Source organism: Gorilla gorilla, chromosome 4, assembly GCF_029281585.2.
Source record: "Gorilla gorilla gorilla isolate KB3781 chromosome 4, NHGRI_mGorGor1-v2.1_pri, whole genome shotgun sequence".
In the NCBI taxonomy this organism is placed as follows: domain Eukaryota; kingdom Metazoa; phylum Chordata; class Mammalia; order Primates; family Hominidae; genus Gorilla; species Gorilla gorilla.
Genome location: NC_073228.2, coordinates 10,376,386 through 10,391,125, shown reverse-complemented (window position 1 = coordinate 10,391,125; position 14,740 = coordinate 10,376,386). Strand labels below are relative to the sequence as shown.

The window sequence follows — 14,740 nt, the reverse complement described above, 5'->3', positions numbered from 1 at the left end:
TTGCTTCAGGCGCTTTTATTAGGTTCCACTGCAGGGCTGGGGTCAATGTAATGCGAATCCAAGCCCAGTGATGCACACCTGTGAGCCGAAACAGAGCCGAAGCAGGAGCACCTGTGTCCCAGGAGCAGCTGGTTGGAGGGAGCCAGGGCCAGGCCCCACCTCCTCTCGGGACCAGGAGACTGGCAGCCGCTGTGTTCACCTGGGCAGGTGTGCACCCAGTCACCCCCACTGGGTTATGGTGCTGGTAGCATGAGAGGGTGTGTCCACACCAAGGGCAGGTGAAGATGCGAGGTGGGGCTGAGACCTCCTTCCCACAAGAGGAGGTGGCTGAGCCTCCCAGGGCCTGAACTCTCACAGCAGGGCTCACCCCCAAGCCTGTATGCTTAGCTCTGACTCTCTTTGGACAATAAAATAAAGTGCATTACTGAACAAAGAGTAACTCAAAACCAGAATCAGACAAACCGCCAATGCTTTTCCTTTAGCTAAAAGACAAAAGAAAACATGAATGATGTGAATGCCGGAACTTCAGAGTAAGGGAAATGCTGGTGGAGGACAACGGAAACTACAATAGCGTGGTGGGTAAGGACGAGTGAGTGGGAGAGGAACTGGCAACGCGGCTGTCTCTAGAAGTCTGTGCTGTCCAGCCCCTGCCCAGTGGTGGGGGAAGGCCTTGGACTCACAGGGAAGCAATGCAGGAAGCCTTGGCCACCTAGGCTCACAGCTGATCTCGGGACCAGAGGAGACAGCAGAGGACAAAACTTCAGCGTGACAGCTGCTAGGAGGGAGAGCAGACAGCCCGTGGTGGGCAAGCTGGGAGTTGCATCCGCAGCAGTCCGCTTCAACCCAGCTCCTCTCCACCCTTCCTGACCCTCCACAACAGCTCTGCCGTGACCAGACCCAACCCAACTGGCCCCTGGTCCCAAGAGCAGATGAGCTGCTTGGGCCTTCCACTTGGTGTCCCATGCCAGGCGGACCTGGAGGTGCCAGCAATGGCCCTGACCACTTCAGAAGCCAACAGGCAAATGTTCTCTGTTCATAGTGCCAAGAATGTGGGTCACGTGGGCTTACCCCCCAGGATGGACACAGAAGTCCCTAAGCAGTCTGCAGCTGGGCCAGCCTCTCCCGTGGGTGCAGAGCAGCCCAGATGTGGCCGTCATTAAGGCAAAGAAGCATCGAGATGCCCACCACTCCCCGGGTAAGAGCCATGCCCCGGCCTGGCCACGCCACAGAGGAACGCAGAGCACACACGCAGGACCCCACCAGGTGCTGTTCCAGATCGCCCAGGCTCCCTCTACTGGTACACTATCAACTGTGCAGTGCCCCAGGGAGGTCCCAAATGGCTCTCACAAGAGGCACAGCCCCTAACGCCCTCAGCCAGGCGGTGCAGTGGGACGAAGCAGCGTACTGGGGAGGGCCAGAGCATCGGCACCGGTGACCCAGCTCTCCCACCCAGGCCATCGCAGGGCAGCCTCAGGGCAGGTGCCACCACTGCTCCTGCTCAGCCCGCAGTATCTGCAGTTGCTGCAGCTGTGTGGCTTGGTAGAAAAGTCTCAGGCACTGAGGTTTACTTCAAGGGAGAACTGACTGGTGCCCCCGTCCACACTCATCACCCTGGACACAACCTCGGGGGCTTCACTAAAGGAGGGAAGGATGTGGAAACTAGTCTCTCTCACTCCCCTTTTGTGCAGTTTTTATCTTAAAAAAAAATAAATAAAAGTCTTCTGGGCAGGAATTACTGATAACTGTTATTATAACCAATGCAGACTTTAAAATCCCACCTGGACGTCGGGTGAGAGGAGGAGGGCAGGCCGCAAACCGACCTGCAGAGGGGAGCTGTGTCCAGGGCCACTGCGTCCCCACCAGACAACAGCTACTGGAAGAGGAAAGTGGCCCTCACAGGCAGGGTGTCTGCCACCAAGCAGTCAGACAAGGGGGTAACCAAGAGCTCCCAGCCAGAAAAACGTGGGGGGCAGGGAGGCCAAACAAAAAGCATTGAAAATAAGGAAAAGGCTGGGTGGTGGCAGCATCAGCCCCTCCCTATGCTCCCCAATTCCAGGTGCCATGTAGAGGTGAGAGGTCTTTCCAACACAGTGGGGGACTTGTCAACAGGATTAGGCGTGAGGAGCCGCTCTGCGTTTCCAGTCTGGAGACTGCATTCAGCCTGCAGAATACCAGCCGTGGCGCCCGCTCTCCAGGGAGGAACGTGCTGAGAAGCTTCAGTGGGTCAGGGAGCCCAGGACAGCCAGCCCCTTGTTCCTCCAGGGCTGCCCACTATGGGGCAGTTACAGGGAACACACTCAGCAACGCTTCTGGCTTCAGGAAGGGCTGGGCTGGGCCCGGTCCTAGCCAGCAGAGGGCAGGCGCCCTAGGTCCTGGGGAGGCTGCACATCTCGCAGTGGCCTGTGCCTGGCTGGTTCATGAACGTGCAGTGCTGACAGGCCCACATGGCTGCAGTGGCCGTGTGTGTGGAACCCCCGACGGCGCCGTACTCATGGAGACCTGGGAGCTGCCCGCCAACTGTGCCTGCAGGGTGGGAGAGAAATGAGCACTCATCGTTTTTGGCCCACCAGAGACTGCCAGAGTGTGGGCATGGGGGCAGGGGCAGGCAGCTGAGAGCTCCCCGCCCCCAACATCCCACCCAGTGCTGGTCCTGCCCACACAGCACTCCCACCACAGGCACACTTTTAAGTGCTTAATGCCCTCAGAAAAATGCCTCCTGCACCACGGGGAGTAACAGGGAGCCTGTGCTTGCTGGTTCCTTTTTGTTGCAGAGGGTGCTTCTCCTTGTGAATAACGTAACTCCCCGGGGAATGTGCATTTGGGTTGTTTCCAGCTTTTTTTTTTTTTTTCTGAGGTAGGGTCTTGCTCTGTCACCCAGGCTGGAGTGCAGTGGCACGATCTCGGCTCATTGCAACCTCCGCCTCCGGGTTCAAGCGGTTTTCCTGCCTCAGCCTCCCAAGTAGCTGGGATTATAGGCGTGAACCACAATGCCTGGCTAATTTTATCTATTTTTTGGTAGACCTAGGGTTTCACCATGTTGGCCAGGCTGGTCTCGAACTCCTGACCTCAGGTGATCCAGCCACCTTGGCCTCCCAAAGTGCTAGGATTATAGGTATGAGCCACCATGCCCAGCCTCCAGTTTTGAGCTAATATGAACAAAGTTGCCAGGATCATTATTCTACAATTTCTTTGTGGACCTGTGTTTTCATTTCTCATGGATAAAAACAAAGAGGGAGGCTGGGTGCAGTGGGTCACGCCTGTAATCCCAGCACTTTGGGAGGCCGAGGCGGGTGGATCACTTAAAGTCAGGAGTTTGAGACCAGCCTGGCCAACATGGCGAAACCCGGTCTCTACTAAAAATACAAGAATTAGCCAGGCCTGGTGGTAGACACCTGCGGTTCCGGCTACTCAGGAGGCTGAGGAAGGAGAATCCCATGGACCCGGGAGGGGAAGGCTGCAGTAAGCCGAGACCCTGCCACTTCACTCCAGCCTGGGCGACACAGCGAGACTCCATCTCAAAAACAAACAACAGGCCGGGCGCGGTGGCTCACGCCTGTAATCCCAGCACTTTGGGAGGCTGAGGTGGGCAGATCACAAATTCAAGAGATGGAGACCATCCTGGCTAACATGGTGAAACCCCGTCTCTACTAAAAATGCAAAAATTACCTGGGGGTGGTGGTGCGCACCTGTAATCCCAGCTACTAGGAAGGCTGAGGAAGGAGAATGGCGTGAACCCGGGAGGCGGAGGTTGCAGTGAACCGAGGTTGCCGTAAGCCGAGATCGCGCCACTGCACTCCAGCCTGGGCAACAGAGCGAAACTCGATCTCAAAACAAACAAACAAACAAACAAACAAAAAACCCAAAAACCTACCTAGGAATGAATCTGCCGGCCCACAGGGTAATGAACTGTGTGCTGAACTTTCTAAGACCCTGAGACACAGTTCTCGCGAGGGTGGCACCGTTCTGCCTCCCACTCGCAAGGTGCGAGGGTTCCAGCTGCTTCACATCTTCACTCACACTTGACATTGTCGCCTTTTTTTCATTTCAGCCACACTGATGAATGTGTAATGGTTTCTCATGTTTTAATTTGCATTTCCCTGATGACTAATGATAGTGACTGCTCCTGCATCTCCTTTTTTTTGTTGTTGCCGAGGCTGGAGTGCAATGGCGCAATCTCGGCTCGCTGCAACCTCTGCCTCCTGGGTTCAAGCGATTCTCCTACCTCAGCCTCCCAAGTAGCTAGGATTACAGGCACGTGCCACCACACCTGGCTAATTTTTTTATTTTTAGTAGAGATGGGTTTTCACCATGTTGGCCTGGCTGTCTCGAACTCCTGACCTCAAATGATCCACCCGCCTCGGCCTCCCAAAGTGCTGGGATTACAGGCGTGAGCTACCGTGCCCGACCTGCATTTCCTTTTGTGAAACGTTTCACCCTCTGCCCAGCTTCTTCTTATGCTATTTCTGTTTGATTATCAACAGGCAGAGTTATTTTTAAGTTTCAGATAGAAGTCATGTTGTGTGTATGTACTGCTAATACTGCGTCCCCCATTGGTGACTTTTCATGTTTCTAACAGTGCCCTGTGATGAGCACAAGTGTTTTGTTTAGATAAATTTATTTATCAATTTACCTATTTTTATGCCAGTGTTTTTCTGTGTTCTACCCCAAGGTTGTGCATCCTGCCTAAAAGAATCTTTGCGTACCCCAAGGCCCTGAAGAGATTCAACTTAATAACTGTTTTACAGTTTTTATTTTTCTTAAGACAGGGTATCGCTCTGTCATTCAGGCTGGAGTGGTACAATCATGGCTCACTGTGACCTCGACCTCCTGACTCATGGGATCCTCCCATTTCAGCCTCCCCAGAAGCTGGGATTATAGGCGTGGACCACTCACCATGCCCAGCTAATTCTTTTTTTTTTTAATATCTTTTTTTGTACAGACGGGGCTTCACTATGCTGTGTGGGCTGGTCTCAAACTTCTGGGCTACAGTGTCCTCCAGCTTTGGCCTCCTAGAGTGTTAGGATTATAGCTATGAGACATCATGCCCAGCCTGCTTCATAGTTTTACCTTTTACCATTAGGCCTATGACCCATCCTGAGCTGATCTTTGTGTCTTGTGTATACACGTCTGTAATCCCAGCACTTTGGGAGACCGAGGCGGGTGGATCACCTGAGGTCAGGAGTTCAAGACCAGCCTGACCAACATGGTGAAACCCCATCTCTACTAAAAATATTAAAAATTAGCCAGGCGTGGGCGCATGCCTGTAGTCCCAGCTACTCGGGAGGCTGAGGCAGGAGTATCGCTTGAACCCAGGAGGTGGAGGTTGCAGTAAGTGGAGATCATGCGATTGAACTGCAGCCTGGGTGACAGGGTGAGATTCCGTCTCAAAACAAAACAAAACAAAACAACCCATGAGGGCCGGGCGCGGTGGCTCACACCTATAATCCCAGCACTTTGAGAAGCCAAGGTGGGTGGATCACTTGAGGTCAGGAGTTTGAGACCAGCCTGGCCAACATGGAGAAACCCTGTCTCTACTAAAACTAAAAAAATTAGCTGGGTGTGGTGGCAGCCACCTGTAATTCCAGCTGCTTAGGAGGCTGAGGCTGGAGAATGGCTTGAACCCGGGAGGTGGAGGCTGCAGTGAGCTGAGATCACACTACTGCACTCCAGCCTGGGCAACAGAACAAGACTTTGTCTCAAAACAAACAAACAAAAAACCCATGAAAAAATGCCCAACATCACTAATCATCAGAGATGCAAATTAAAACCACAGTGAGATACCAGTCAGAACTTACGCCAGTCAGAACTGCCTATTATTAAAGAGTTGGCTGACATGGTGGCTTACCACTGCAATCTCAGCACTGAGGCGGGAGGATCGCTTGGGCCCAAGAGTTCAAGACCAGCCTGGGCAACATAGTGAGACCTCATCTCTACAACAAATTTAAAAAATCAGCCAGGGATGGTGGCACATGCTTGTAGTCCCAGCTGCTCAGGAGGCTGAGGCGGGAGGATTGTTTGAGCCTGGGGAGGTCAAGGTGAGACTGACCTCAAATGCCACTGCACTTCAGCCTGGGTGACAGAGTGAGACCCTGTCTCAAAAAAAAAGGAGGAAAAAAAAAAAAAAAGGTCAGGTGCAGTGGCTCACAGCTGTAATCTCAGCACTTTGGGAACCAAGGCAGGAAGATCACTTGAGCCTAGGAGTTTGAGACCAGCCTAGGCAACACGGCAAGACCACATCTTTTTTTTTTTTTTTTTTTTTTGAGACAGAGTCTCGCTCTGTCGCCCAGGCTGGAGTACAGTGGCACGATCTCAGCTCACTACAACCTACGCTTCCTGGGTCAAGTGATTCTCCTGCCTCAGCCTCCTGAGTAGCTGGGATTACAGGCGCTCGCCACCATGCCCAGCTAATTTTTGTATTTTTAATAGAAATGGGGTTTCACCATGTTGGCCAGGATGGTCTCAATCCCTTGACGTTGTGATCCACCTGCCTCAGCCTTCCAAAGTGCTGGGATTACAGATGTGAGCCAGCCACCAGGCCCGGCCAACCCCATCTCTTAAAGAAAAAAAAAAAACACCAACCAAAAACATTAGTTGGGTGTAGTGGCTCATGTTTATACTCCTAGGTACTCCGAAAGCTGATGCAGGAGGATCGCTTGAGCTCAGGAATTGAAGGCTGTAGTGAGCTATGATCACTCCACTGCACTCCAGCCTAGGCAACAGAGTGAAACCCTGTCTCTAAAAGGGAAACAAAAAAGAAAAAAAAAAAGACTGGTGTCATTGTTAGAACTGCATCAAAGGGCTGGGTGCAGTGGCTCCCAGGTATAATCTCAGGGCTTTGGGAGGCTGAGGTGCAAGAAATGCTTGAGGCCAAAGTTTGAGACCAGTCTGGACAACACAGTGAGACCTCACTGATACAAAAATATTAAAAAATTTTGCAGCCATAAAAAGGAATGAAATCATGTCCTTTGCAGCAACATGGATGCAGTTGAAGGCCATTATTCTAAGCAAACTAATGCAGGAACAGCAAACCAAATACTACATGTTTTCATTTATAAGTGGGAGCTAAACATGGGTACTCATGTACATAAAGATGGCAACGCCAGGTGTGGTGGTACACATCTGTAATCCCAGCTACTCGGGAGGCTGAGGGAGGGGAATTGCTTCAACCCAGGAGGCAGAGTTTGCAGTGAGCTAAGATTGCGCCACTGCACTCCAGCCTGGGAGACAGAGTGAGGCTCCAGCTCAAAACACACACACACACACACACACACACACACACACACACACACACACACACACGATGGGGGCGGGCTGAAAAACTATTAGGTACTATGTTTAGTACCTGGGTGATGGGATCAATCATACCCCAACCTCAGCATCAGGCAATATACCCAGGTGACAAACCTGCACATGTACCCTGTGAATCTAAAATAAAAGTTAAAATTATTTTTAAAAAACAAATAAAAAACAACAACAAAGCCCCAAGAATTCGCTGGGTATGGTGTTGCAAGCCTGTGGTCCCAGTTACTCAGTAGGCTGAAGCAGAAAGATCACTTGAGCCTGGAGTTTGAGGCTGCAGTGAGTTACGATTGTGCAACTGCACTCCAGCCTCGGCAACAGAGTGTGACCCTGTCTCTACAAAAATAAAAATAATAAAGAATTGTATGAAAAGAAAACCTCGGCTGGGCGTGGTGGCTCACACCTGTAATCCCAACACTTTGGGAGGCAGAGGCAAGCAGATCACAAGGTCAGGAGTTCGAGACCAGCCTGGCTAACATGGTGAAACCCTGTCTCTACTAAGAATACAAAAATTATCCAGGCGTGGTGGCACATGCCTGTAGTCCCAGCTACTCGGGAGGCTGAGGCAGGAGAATCGCTTGAACCTAGGAGGTGGAGGTTGCAGTGAGGCAAGATCGCGCCACCACACTCCAGCCTGGGTGACAAGAGCCAAACTCCGTCTCAAAAAAAAAAGAAAAAGAGAGGAAATGGTATAAAGGTGTTTGATGTGTCTTTTGAAGGCTGTGTTAATAGAAGGATTCTAGCGTTTGTCCAAGGCTGTAGCTCTCGGGCACTTTGGTGCTCTCAGCTGCATGGACTCAGGGCACTTGGGCTGCACAGGGCACCACGGTGCGTGAGGAGTCCCTGCAGCAATGCTGACAGAAGGTTCTCACGAGTGGGGAATCGTTCAGGACCTGGTGACTGAGGGTCCGGAAGACACGCAATGCCTGCAGTCCATTCTGTAGTGTCCACCAGCAAGAACATGGATGCTGTAGGCTTCTCCTCCTTACAGCTTTAAGCACTAAAGGGCAATTCTCAAGGAGACCAAAAGGTCCCACGCTTCCGGCGCTTCCATAAAGTTTCTGATTCTCTTAAGACAGTGATGTTCAAAGTGCTCCTAGGATGCCTGGAGATTAGTATCTCTGATGTACAGGTTTATAAAATTTACAGGGCTGTGTACCTAAGATGTACGGCCTGGACAACATGTCTGCTCCATCACCGGAGCCTGCCACGTGCCTGGCAGGGAGGCCGAGTCTCTACTCGTTGCATTGCCGATGGCACCTGCCAGGATGCAGCTGGATGCGGAATCCAGGGTACCACCGGCAGTGGGGAGCTGTGCAGAGTGGGCTGCTCTCCGGCCCCAGCCACGGGGTGCCGGGGCAGGGGGTGGGGGTACTCACTGCACAGCTGCTCGATGGTGGCCCACTGCTCAGACCTCTTCCATGTCTGGGCGAGCTCCTCATTTCTGGTCCGCACGGCCTCCAGCAGCAAGCTGATGCTGTCCTACAAGAAGCCAAAAGGAAGGTTCCTCTTCGCTGTGCCTAAGGTGAGCAGCTTCCTGCTAGAACAGGTTTCTTTTTCCCCAACACCAAGACGTATTTCTGAGGACATTTTAAAAATCTTACAGGCTATCACTATAAAATGCAAACCGCCACAACTTACATCTATAAACGCAAGTGCTAAATTGAACTAGAATTTAAATTCTTCCCAAATAGGCCCAAGTGGGCATCTGTGCCTCTGCCTTGCGCTGACGGTGCTCAACAGCCCGGAGGATAGGAGCTCATGCCTCTCGTCCTGGAGGCTGGGATGGAGGGCGGAAGTCTTGGCTGTGAGACGTGTCCTCCTCCCTCACATTTCATCCCCCTGCCTCTTTCTCCTCTCGTGTCTGGAAAAATGCACTCTCTATCCTAGCCTTCCGAGTCAAACTGCAGGGGATTAATGCATTAAGGATGGGCGCAGTGGCTCACACCTGTAATCCCAACACTTTCAGAGGCAGAGGCAGAGGCAGACAGATCACGAGGTCAGGAGTTTGAGACCAGCCTGGCAAACGTGGCGAAACCCCGTCTCTACTAAAAATACAACAATTAGACAGGCGTGGTTGCGGGCACCTGTAATCCCAGCTACTCGGGAGGCTGAGGCAGGAGAATCGCTTGAACCCAGAAGGCAGAGGTTGCAGTAAGCCAAGATTGCGCCAATGCACTCCTGTCTGGGCAACAGAGCAACACTCCGTCTTAAAAAAAAAAATAGTTCATATATGAGAAACGGATAAAGCCTTCAGGAGCTCTCAGTACCTCCAGAGAATGTCTTCCAACAGATGACTGCAAAAATAGTGCAGTATACTAGCAAGGTGGCTCTGGTGTAGAGGGAGCCTCACCTTTCACCACCTGTCCAGACAGATGGGCAGCAGCTGAACCTCGAAGCAGGAGGTGCAGTTCCCTGGGCTGACTAGGGAAGGCACAGGCAGGGAAGAGGCACAGGGTGCCTGATGTCAAATACCCGAGTGAGTGGTTTTGAGACAAAATACAGACACAAAATAAACTAGCAGGATACAAGAACAGCTTTAGGCTTCCTGACAGAGAAAGGCCGGGGGAGGAGGAGCCTCTCTATTCTGTCTCCTTCAGGGAAAGGTTCTGAGTCAGTGGCGGAGCAGCTCAGGAAGAATTTGCTCCTTTCTCTTTGGCATTTCCTGTTGGCTTGAACAGTGAAGAAAAAGCCAAAGTCGGACCCCTACACACGGCAAGAACCTCCTGGGGGCTGCTGCCCACTGGCCCTCACTACCCAGAGCAACCGCTTCTGCAAAGCACTTGCCCTCTTCTCCCCCCACGGTGTCTTAAAAATGCCAACTGTGCAGCTGTGAGCTTGGGGTCTGGAAGCTGGCCAAGCCTTCTGGGCCAAGGCAATAAAACCAGAGTTGATTTGGGAGGAGGGGAGATATGAGTAAAAAGCAGAAGCTGTGACTCTGAAGCTGTTAGAACAGGAATTTTTTAAACTGTCTAACTCTAATGCTGGAGGCAGAGCTAAATCACCTCTGCTTCCCATTCGATTGTAACAGATGAAACCGTACTTCCTCACAGAGGTGCAGACACTCAATGAAAACGCTAAAGGTGAAAAATTCATCTTTCTATCAACAAGCTGCTTGTGAAAAGCTGCTGCCTACACTCTGCCCACAGGACAAATAAGGGGGACAACCTGTGACCCCGAGCTTTGACCCAGTTTCCCAATCATGCTCTGGTCTGGGAGGAAAAAAAGCCAGACACAGGCGTCTCTTTGCAGGCAAAGCCCACTTGCTCAAGCGGACACCACACTTGGACACGCACCTGCAGAGGCATAACTTCATTGGTGACCAGGAACAGCAAGAGGTGGAAATCTGAGATGGTATCCAAGAACACAGATGAGGTATTCTGAGACAAATAGGTGGCCAAGCTATGGAAGTCCTAGAGGAATGGGAATAAACATGAATGTTCCATACAGTTCCCCAGTGCCAGACCCCGCAACAGAGCTGTTTCCTACTAAGACGCAACTCAATACACTGAATGCTGAGACACCTCTCCCTCTGCCTCTGCAACCACGAACAGGGTCCAAGAAAGAGGAGCAGGCAGCTGCAAAGCAACCTCTTGCTCTCTTCTCCCAAGAAGATGCTCTCAGCACACCTGACTACCCAGATGTGCAAGGAGACATGCTTATAAAGCTGACTCAGACTGGCCAGGTGTGGAGGCTAACACTGTAATTCCAGCACTTTAGGAGGCCAAGGCAGGCAGGTGGTCAGGAGTTCGAGACCAGTCTGGCCAACATGGTGAAACCCCGTCTCTACTAAAAATACAAAAAAAAAAATTAGCCAGGCTTGGTGGCGCACACCTATAATCCCAGCTACTCAGGAGGCTGAAGCAGAAGAATCGCTTGAACCCAGGAGGTGGAGGTTGTAGTGAGCCAAGATCGCACCACTGCACTCCAGCCTGGGTGATAAGAGTGAGACTCTGTCTTCCAAAAAAAAAAAGCTGACTCAGACAGAGACACAAACATGGAAATACGCCCCGGTCCCCAGGTGGAGAGTGGGCTGTGGGAGGGGCCTGGGGCCCCCTTCACGGCAGGGAGACAGGTCTGACTGTTCCTGTTGAGCTGTATTCTCCATCTAGGGCAGCAAGAGGGAGGAGTGTGCAGGGCAGCCGTGATGCAGCACGGACATCTTCAGCAGAACCAAACACAGAGCTTCAAGAGTGCACCCCAATAACTGGCTTTGCACCTCTGTGAGCACCCCAAGTCCCCTGGGCGGATGGGCACCGAGGGGATCAAAGCATAGGAGAAGCTTTGTCAGCCACTGAAGAAAACCTCATTATAGACATTCTTTGACCACCTTCTGAAATGTCTGTTAGCAAGTTATGATTTAAGAACAACCGTGTGTACACAGCCTGTCTACACAGTATGCAGGCGTGACAGCAAATCGGACCTGGCCTGATCTGCCAGTGAGAGCAGAGGCCAACACGGGAGCCACGCTAAGCAGCAGATCAACACTACACACGGGAAAGCCGAGGCCAGGCCGAGAGGAGCCACACAGCCCCAAGGTGCCTGAGAAGGGCAGCAGGTGACCAGACAGGGGCCAGGCCAAACCAACAGTGACGAGGCTGCTGGCAGAAGACACAAAGCAACACATTTGGGAAAATTACGAGGTCCACTGAAGATGTGGCCAGTCTGAGGACGTCAAGGGATTAGCCTTTGTGGCCGTCCATCACCTAGCCATGGGAAGGGCGTCCACGTGACCAGCAGTGCCCCACAGTAGGCCCTAGCTGGCCTGTCACAAGAATGAATCGGGAGCGTTTGAAAGCTTGATGTTTTCTGGAAAAACAATACTGACACTAGATAAACAATCAGCAGTTACCTTAAATTATGTTTCTAAAGACAAAGAGCTCACCTGTGTCTCACCCAATACATCCCGGTTTTCAATAGGAAATGGATTTTGCGAAATAGAAAAAGTGTAAACTGGATCCTTGGGGAAAGTTGTTGTGATCTAATGAAGAAAAACACAAACCCATGATAAATGAGGCTGAAAATGGTGTGGCCGACTCCCAGCCAGCCCAGAGCATCTCCCAGAGCCTGAATTAACGACTCCCAGCAATTCTGAGAATGTTCTACAAGCTCTCCATCAAAGGGAACCATTATCTATTAGTGTCATCTCTAAACGAACACTTGGAAACTCCGCCATCTTGGAGGCAAACTACACCATATCCGGGCAGCCTCCGGCCTGTGCACCGGCCTCGACATCGGACAAAAAGGGCACTGGGACTCCCCTCGCGGCACAGCTTCCCTTCAGAGTCACACAGGTTCTCTCCCTCTGCTATGGAGGAACTAAAGGCTGGTTTGACCCCTTGTCCAGGTGACAAGAAAGGAACGGAAGGGGCCAGGAGCTGACTTTGCTCAAGAGAAATTCGTGTCATTGGATTTGGAGGGCAAATGAGGAATCAGCCAGCTTTCAAGAAACAAAGCACCCTCCAGCAGCTTACTAAGCCCCTTCTGAATGCTGGGAGCCACTCCATGGAGCTGTGGGCTTTTCCAGGCAGGGGTGAATGTAAGGCCCTTGAGGAACACAGGGTTCAGCTCTTCTCTCTCCCTCAGAGCTGATACCCAAAGGCCAGCTAAGTCCTTCAGTCCTTCACTGGCTCAGACAGGCCTTAATGACAACAGAGGGCACTTTGCACCTAAGATATAATCAATAGATGCTACAGGGACAGTGGTAAATGTGCAAGAATCAATAGAAATACAACTTTTATTCTTCGTGACAGACGCCCCTCCCCAAAGAAGCACCGAGTTGAGTTGATGCTGCTTTTCTCTGCAACACAACAGCAGCAGCAGAGGTCACACCTCTTCCAGATTTAGGGGAACTATTCTGGTTCCTTTGGGACTATTTCTAAAGAATGAGTGTGGTTCTGGTCTGTTTTCTGCATCAGCAAAGGCAGTGAGTTGTTGAGCTGGCTGGCCCAGGATTTGCTGTGCCAGCGCCAGCCGCTGTGGAAGGACAGCTGAGCCACCAGCAGCATCTCTGGCCTGAGCTGGCCCTTCATGGGCAAGCGGCGGGGTGGGTCACGAAGACTCGGGCCGCAGTGCCCTGTGTCAGCTACATGGCCTCGTCAGTTCGGGATCCTGGGCCTCACTTGACTCTTCCTCAGGATGAAGATGAGCGGAGTACTCGCCTCCTGGGTGCCCAGCACGGGGCTGGTACACATAGTGTTGGTACACACAGTGCTGGGTCCCAGCTGAAGACAGGGGAGGTGCTGACCTCCTGCAGAGACAAAAGCCTGGCCTGCTCAGGCGCGTCCCTTGGGAAGGCCTAGAAATGGAGAGGGCGGCACCCCCAGAACACGTGCTAGTGAGTGAGCTAGTGGGACTGACGGGGGCTCTTACTGGCCTTGTAACTGGCCCTTGGAGGGGAACAGAACCAAAGTCCACACAGCCCATCCCAGATGTCCCAAGGAAGGGCATCAGCTCCCATCTTACACTGAAGCCATTTCCCTACCCTACCCATCGTCTATCAGCCAGATGATGCCCCCAGAACCCACAAAGAAACCCCAGTAACACTGGCTGGTGCCTTTTCCTGCCTGCCCAGCCATCCCATCCCAAGGTTTAAGAACCTTGGCCGAGGCCAGCGCCTGTGGCCCAGGGCTGGGCATGGAGCTTGACACACCTCTCTGGGCACCTGCTCTCAAGGACTCCCCATCCCTCACTTCCACAGGGTCAAGGAGCCTGGGCATCACAGAGCAGAATGCTCTCCCACAAACAAGTACTTCTGAAAAACTGCATTAAGGCAAAAACTTAACTTCCTTTATAAAAGAAGAGGAAAGAGGTGGGGAGGCTGCTTGGGGTAGAAGACCTGAGAAAGCTGGTTTTAAATCATGCCTGCTCCTCCTGGGTGCATGCTCCATCAATCTGTTTTCATCTTAATTACACCCTAGGTAGTCTAAAAACCAGATGCCTTCACGGCCTAGGTAATAAATGTGTTCTCAGGAGCTGTCAGTTGGAATGGTGCATCGATGGGCTTGGCTCGTGGGAACCTGCTGCTCCGAATGCAATGATATTTTACTGCCTGAATCACGTGCCCATCCGATTTCAAATGCAGCCTGAATAGATCCTGGCGTGGCAGCGGCGTAGGAAATGAGCCGCCTCCCATCCGCTTTGGACAGAGCTCCGGTGGGGCTGATGCACTGGCTTCTGCAAAGGCTCATCCTGCCATCCTTGCTGCCCTGTGGCCAATGGTACAGCCATGTCTCCATGACCATAAAATGCCTCCAAAAAGGAGCTGAGACACAGGGAAGATGTGGAAGAGCCAGAGGCCTTTGTGGCTCCTGGAGTTCCACCCAGTAAACCACGCTGAGCCCTCACTCAAGAACACTGAGTCACAGGTGTGTCCCCTGGGGACCACCCTGGACGGAGTGACCCAGACACACTGTGGGCTGTGGCAGCTGTGCTGGGGCTA

General features: G+C 52.1%; 1 protein-coding gene across 4 annotated transcripts in view; it reads right to left on the bottom strand.

The window, feature by feature from the left end:
- NPLOC4 (NPL4 homolog, ubiquitin recognition factor) overlaps positions 1-14,740 on the bottom strand; it is an 81,208-nt gene continuing 66,468 nt past the window's right edge. Inside the window, exons 14-18 of one of the 4 annotated variants that reach the window (XM_055389439.2) lie at positions 12,185-12,280; positions 10,596-10,712; positions 8,679-8,781; positions 3,687-3,800; positions 1-2,523 (exon numbers count right to left, since the gene is read on the bottom strand). In XM_055389439.2, coding sequence (XP_055245414.1) covers positions 2,366-2,523; positions 3,687-3,800; positions 8,679-8,781; positions 10,596-10,712; positions 12,185-12,280 — 588 coding nt within the window. In that variant the 3' untranslated portion in view covers positions 1-2,365. The other 3 variants (XM_055389440.2, XM_019026452.4, XM_019026451.3) reach the window with 3 other exon arrangements.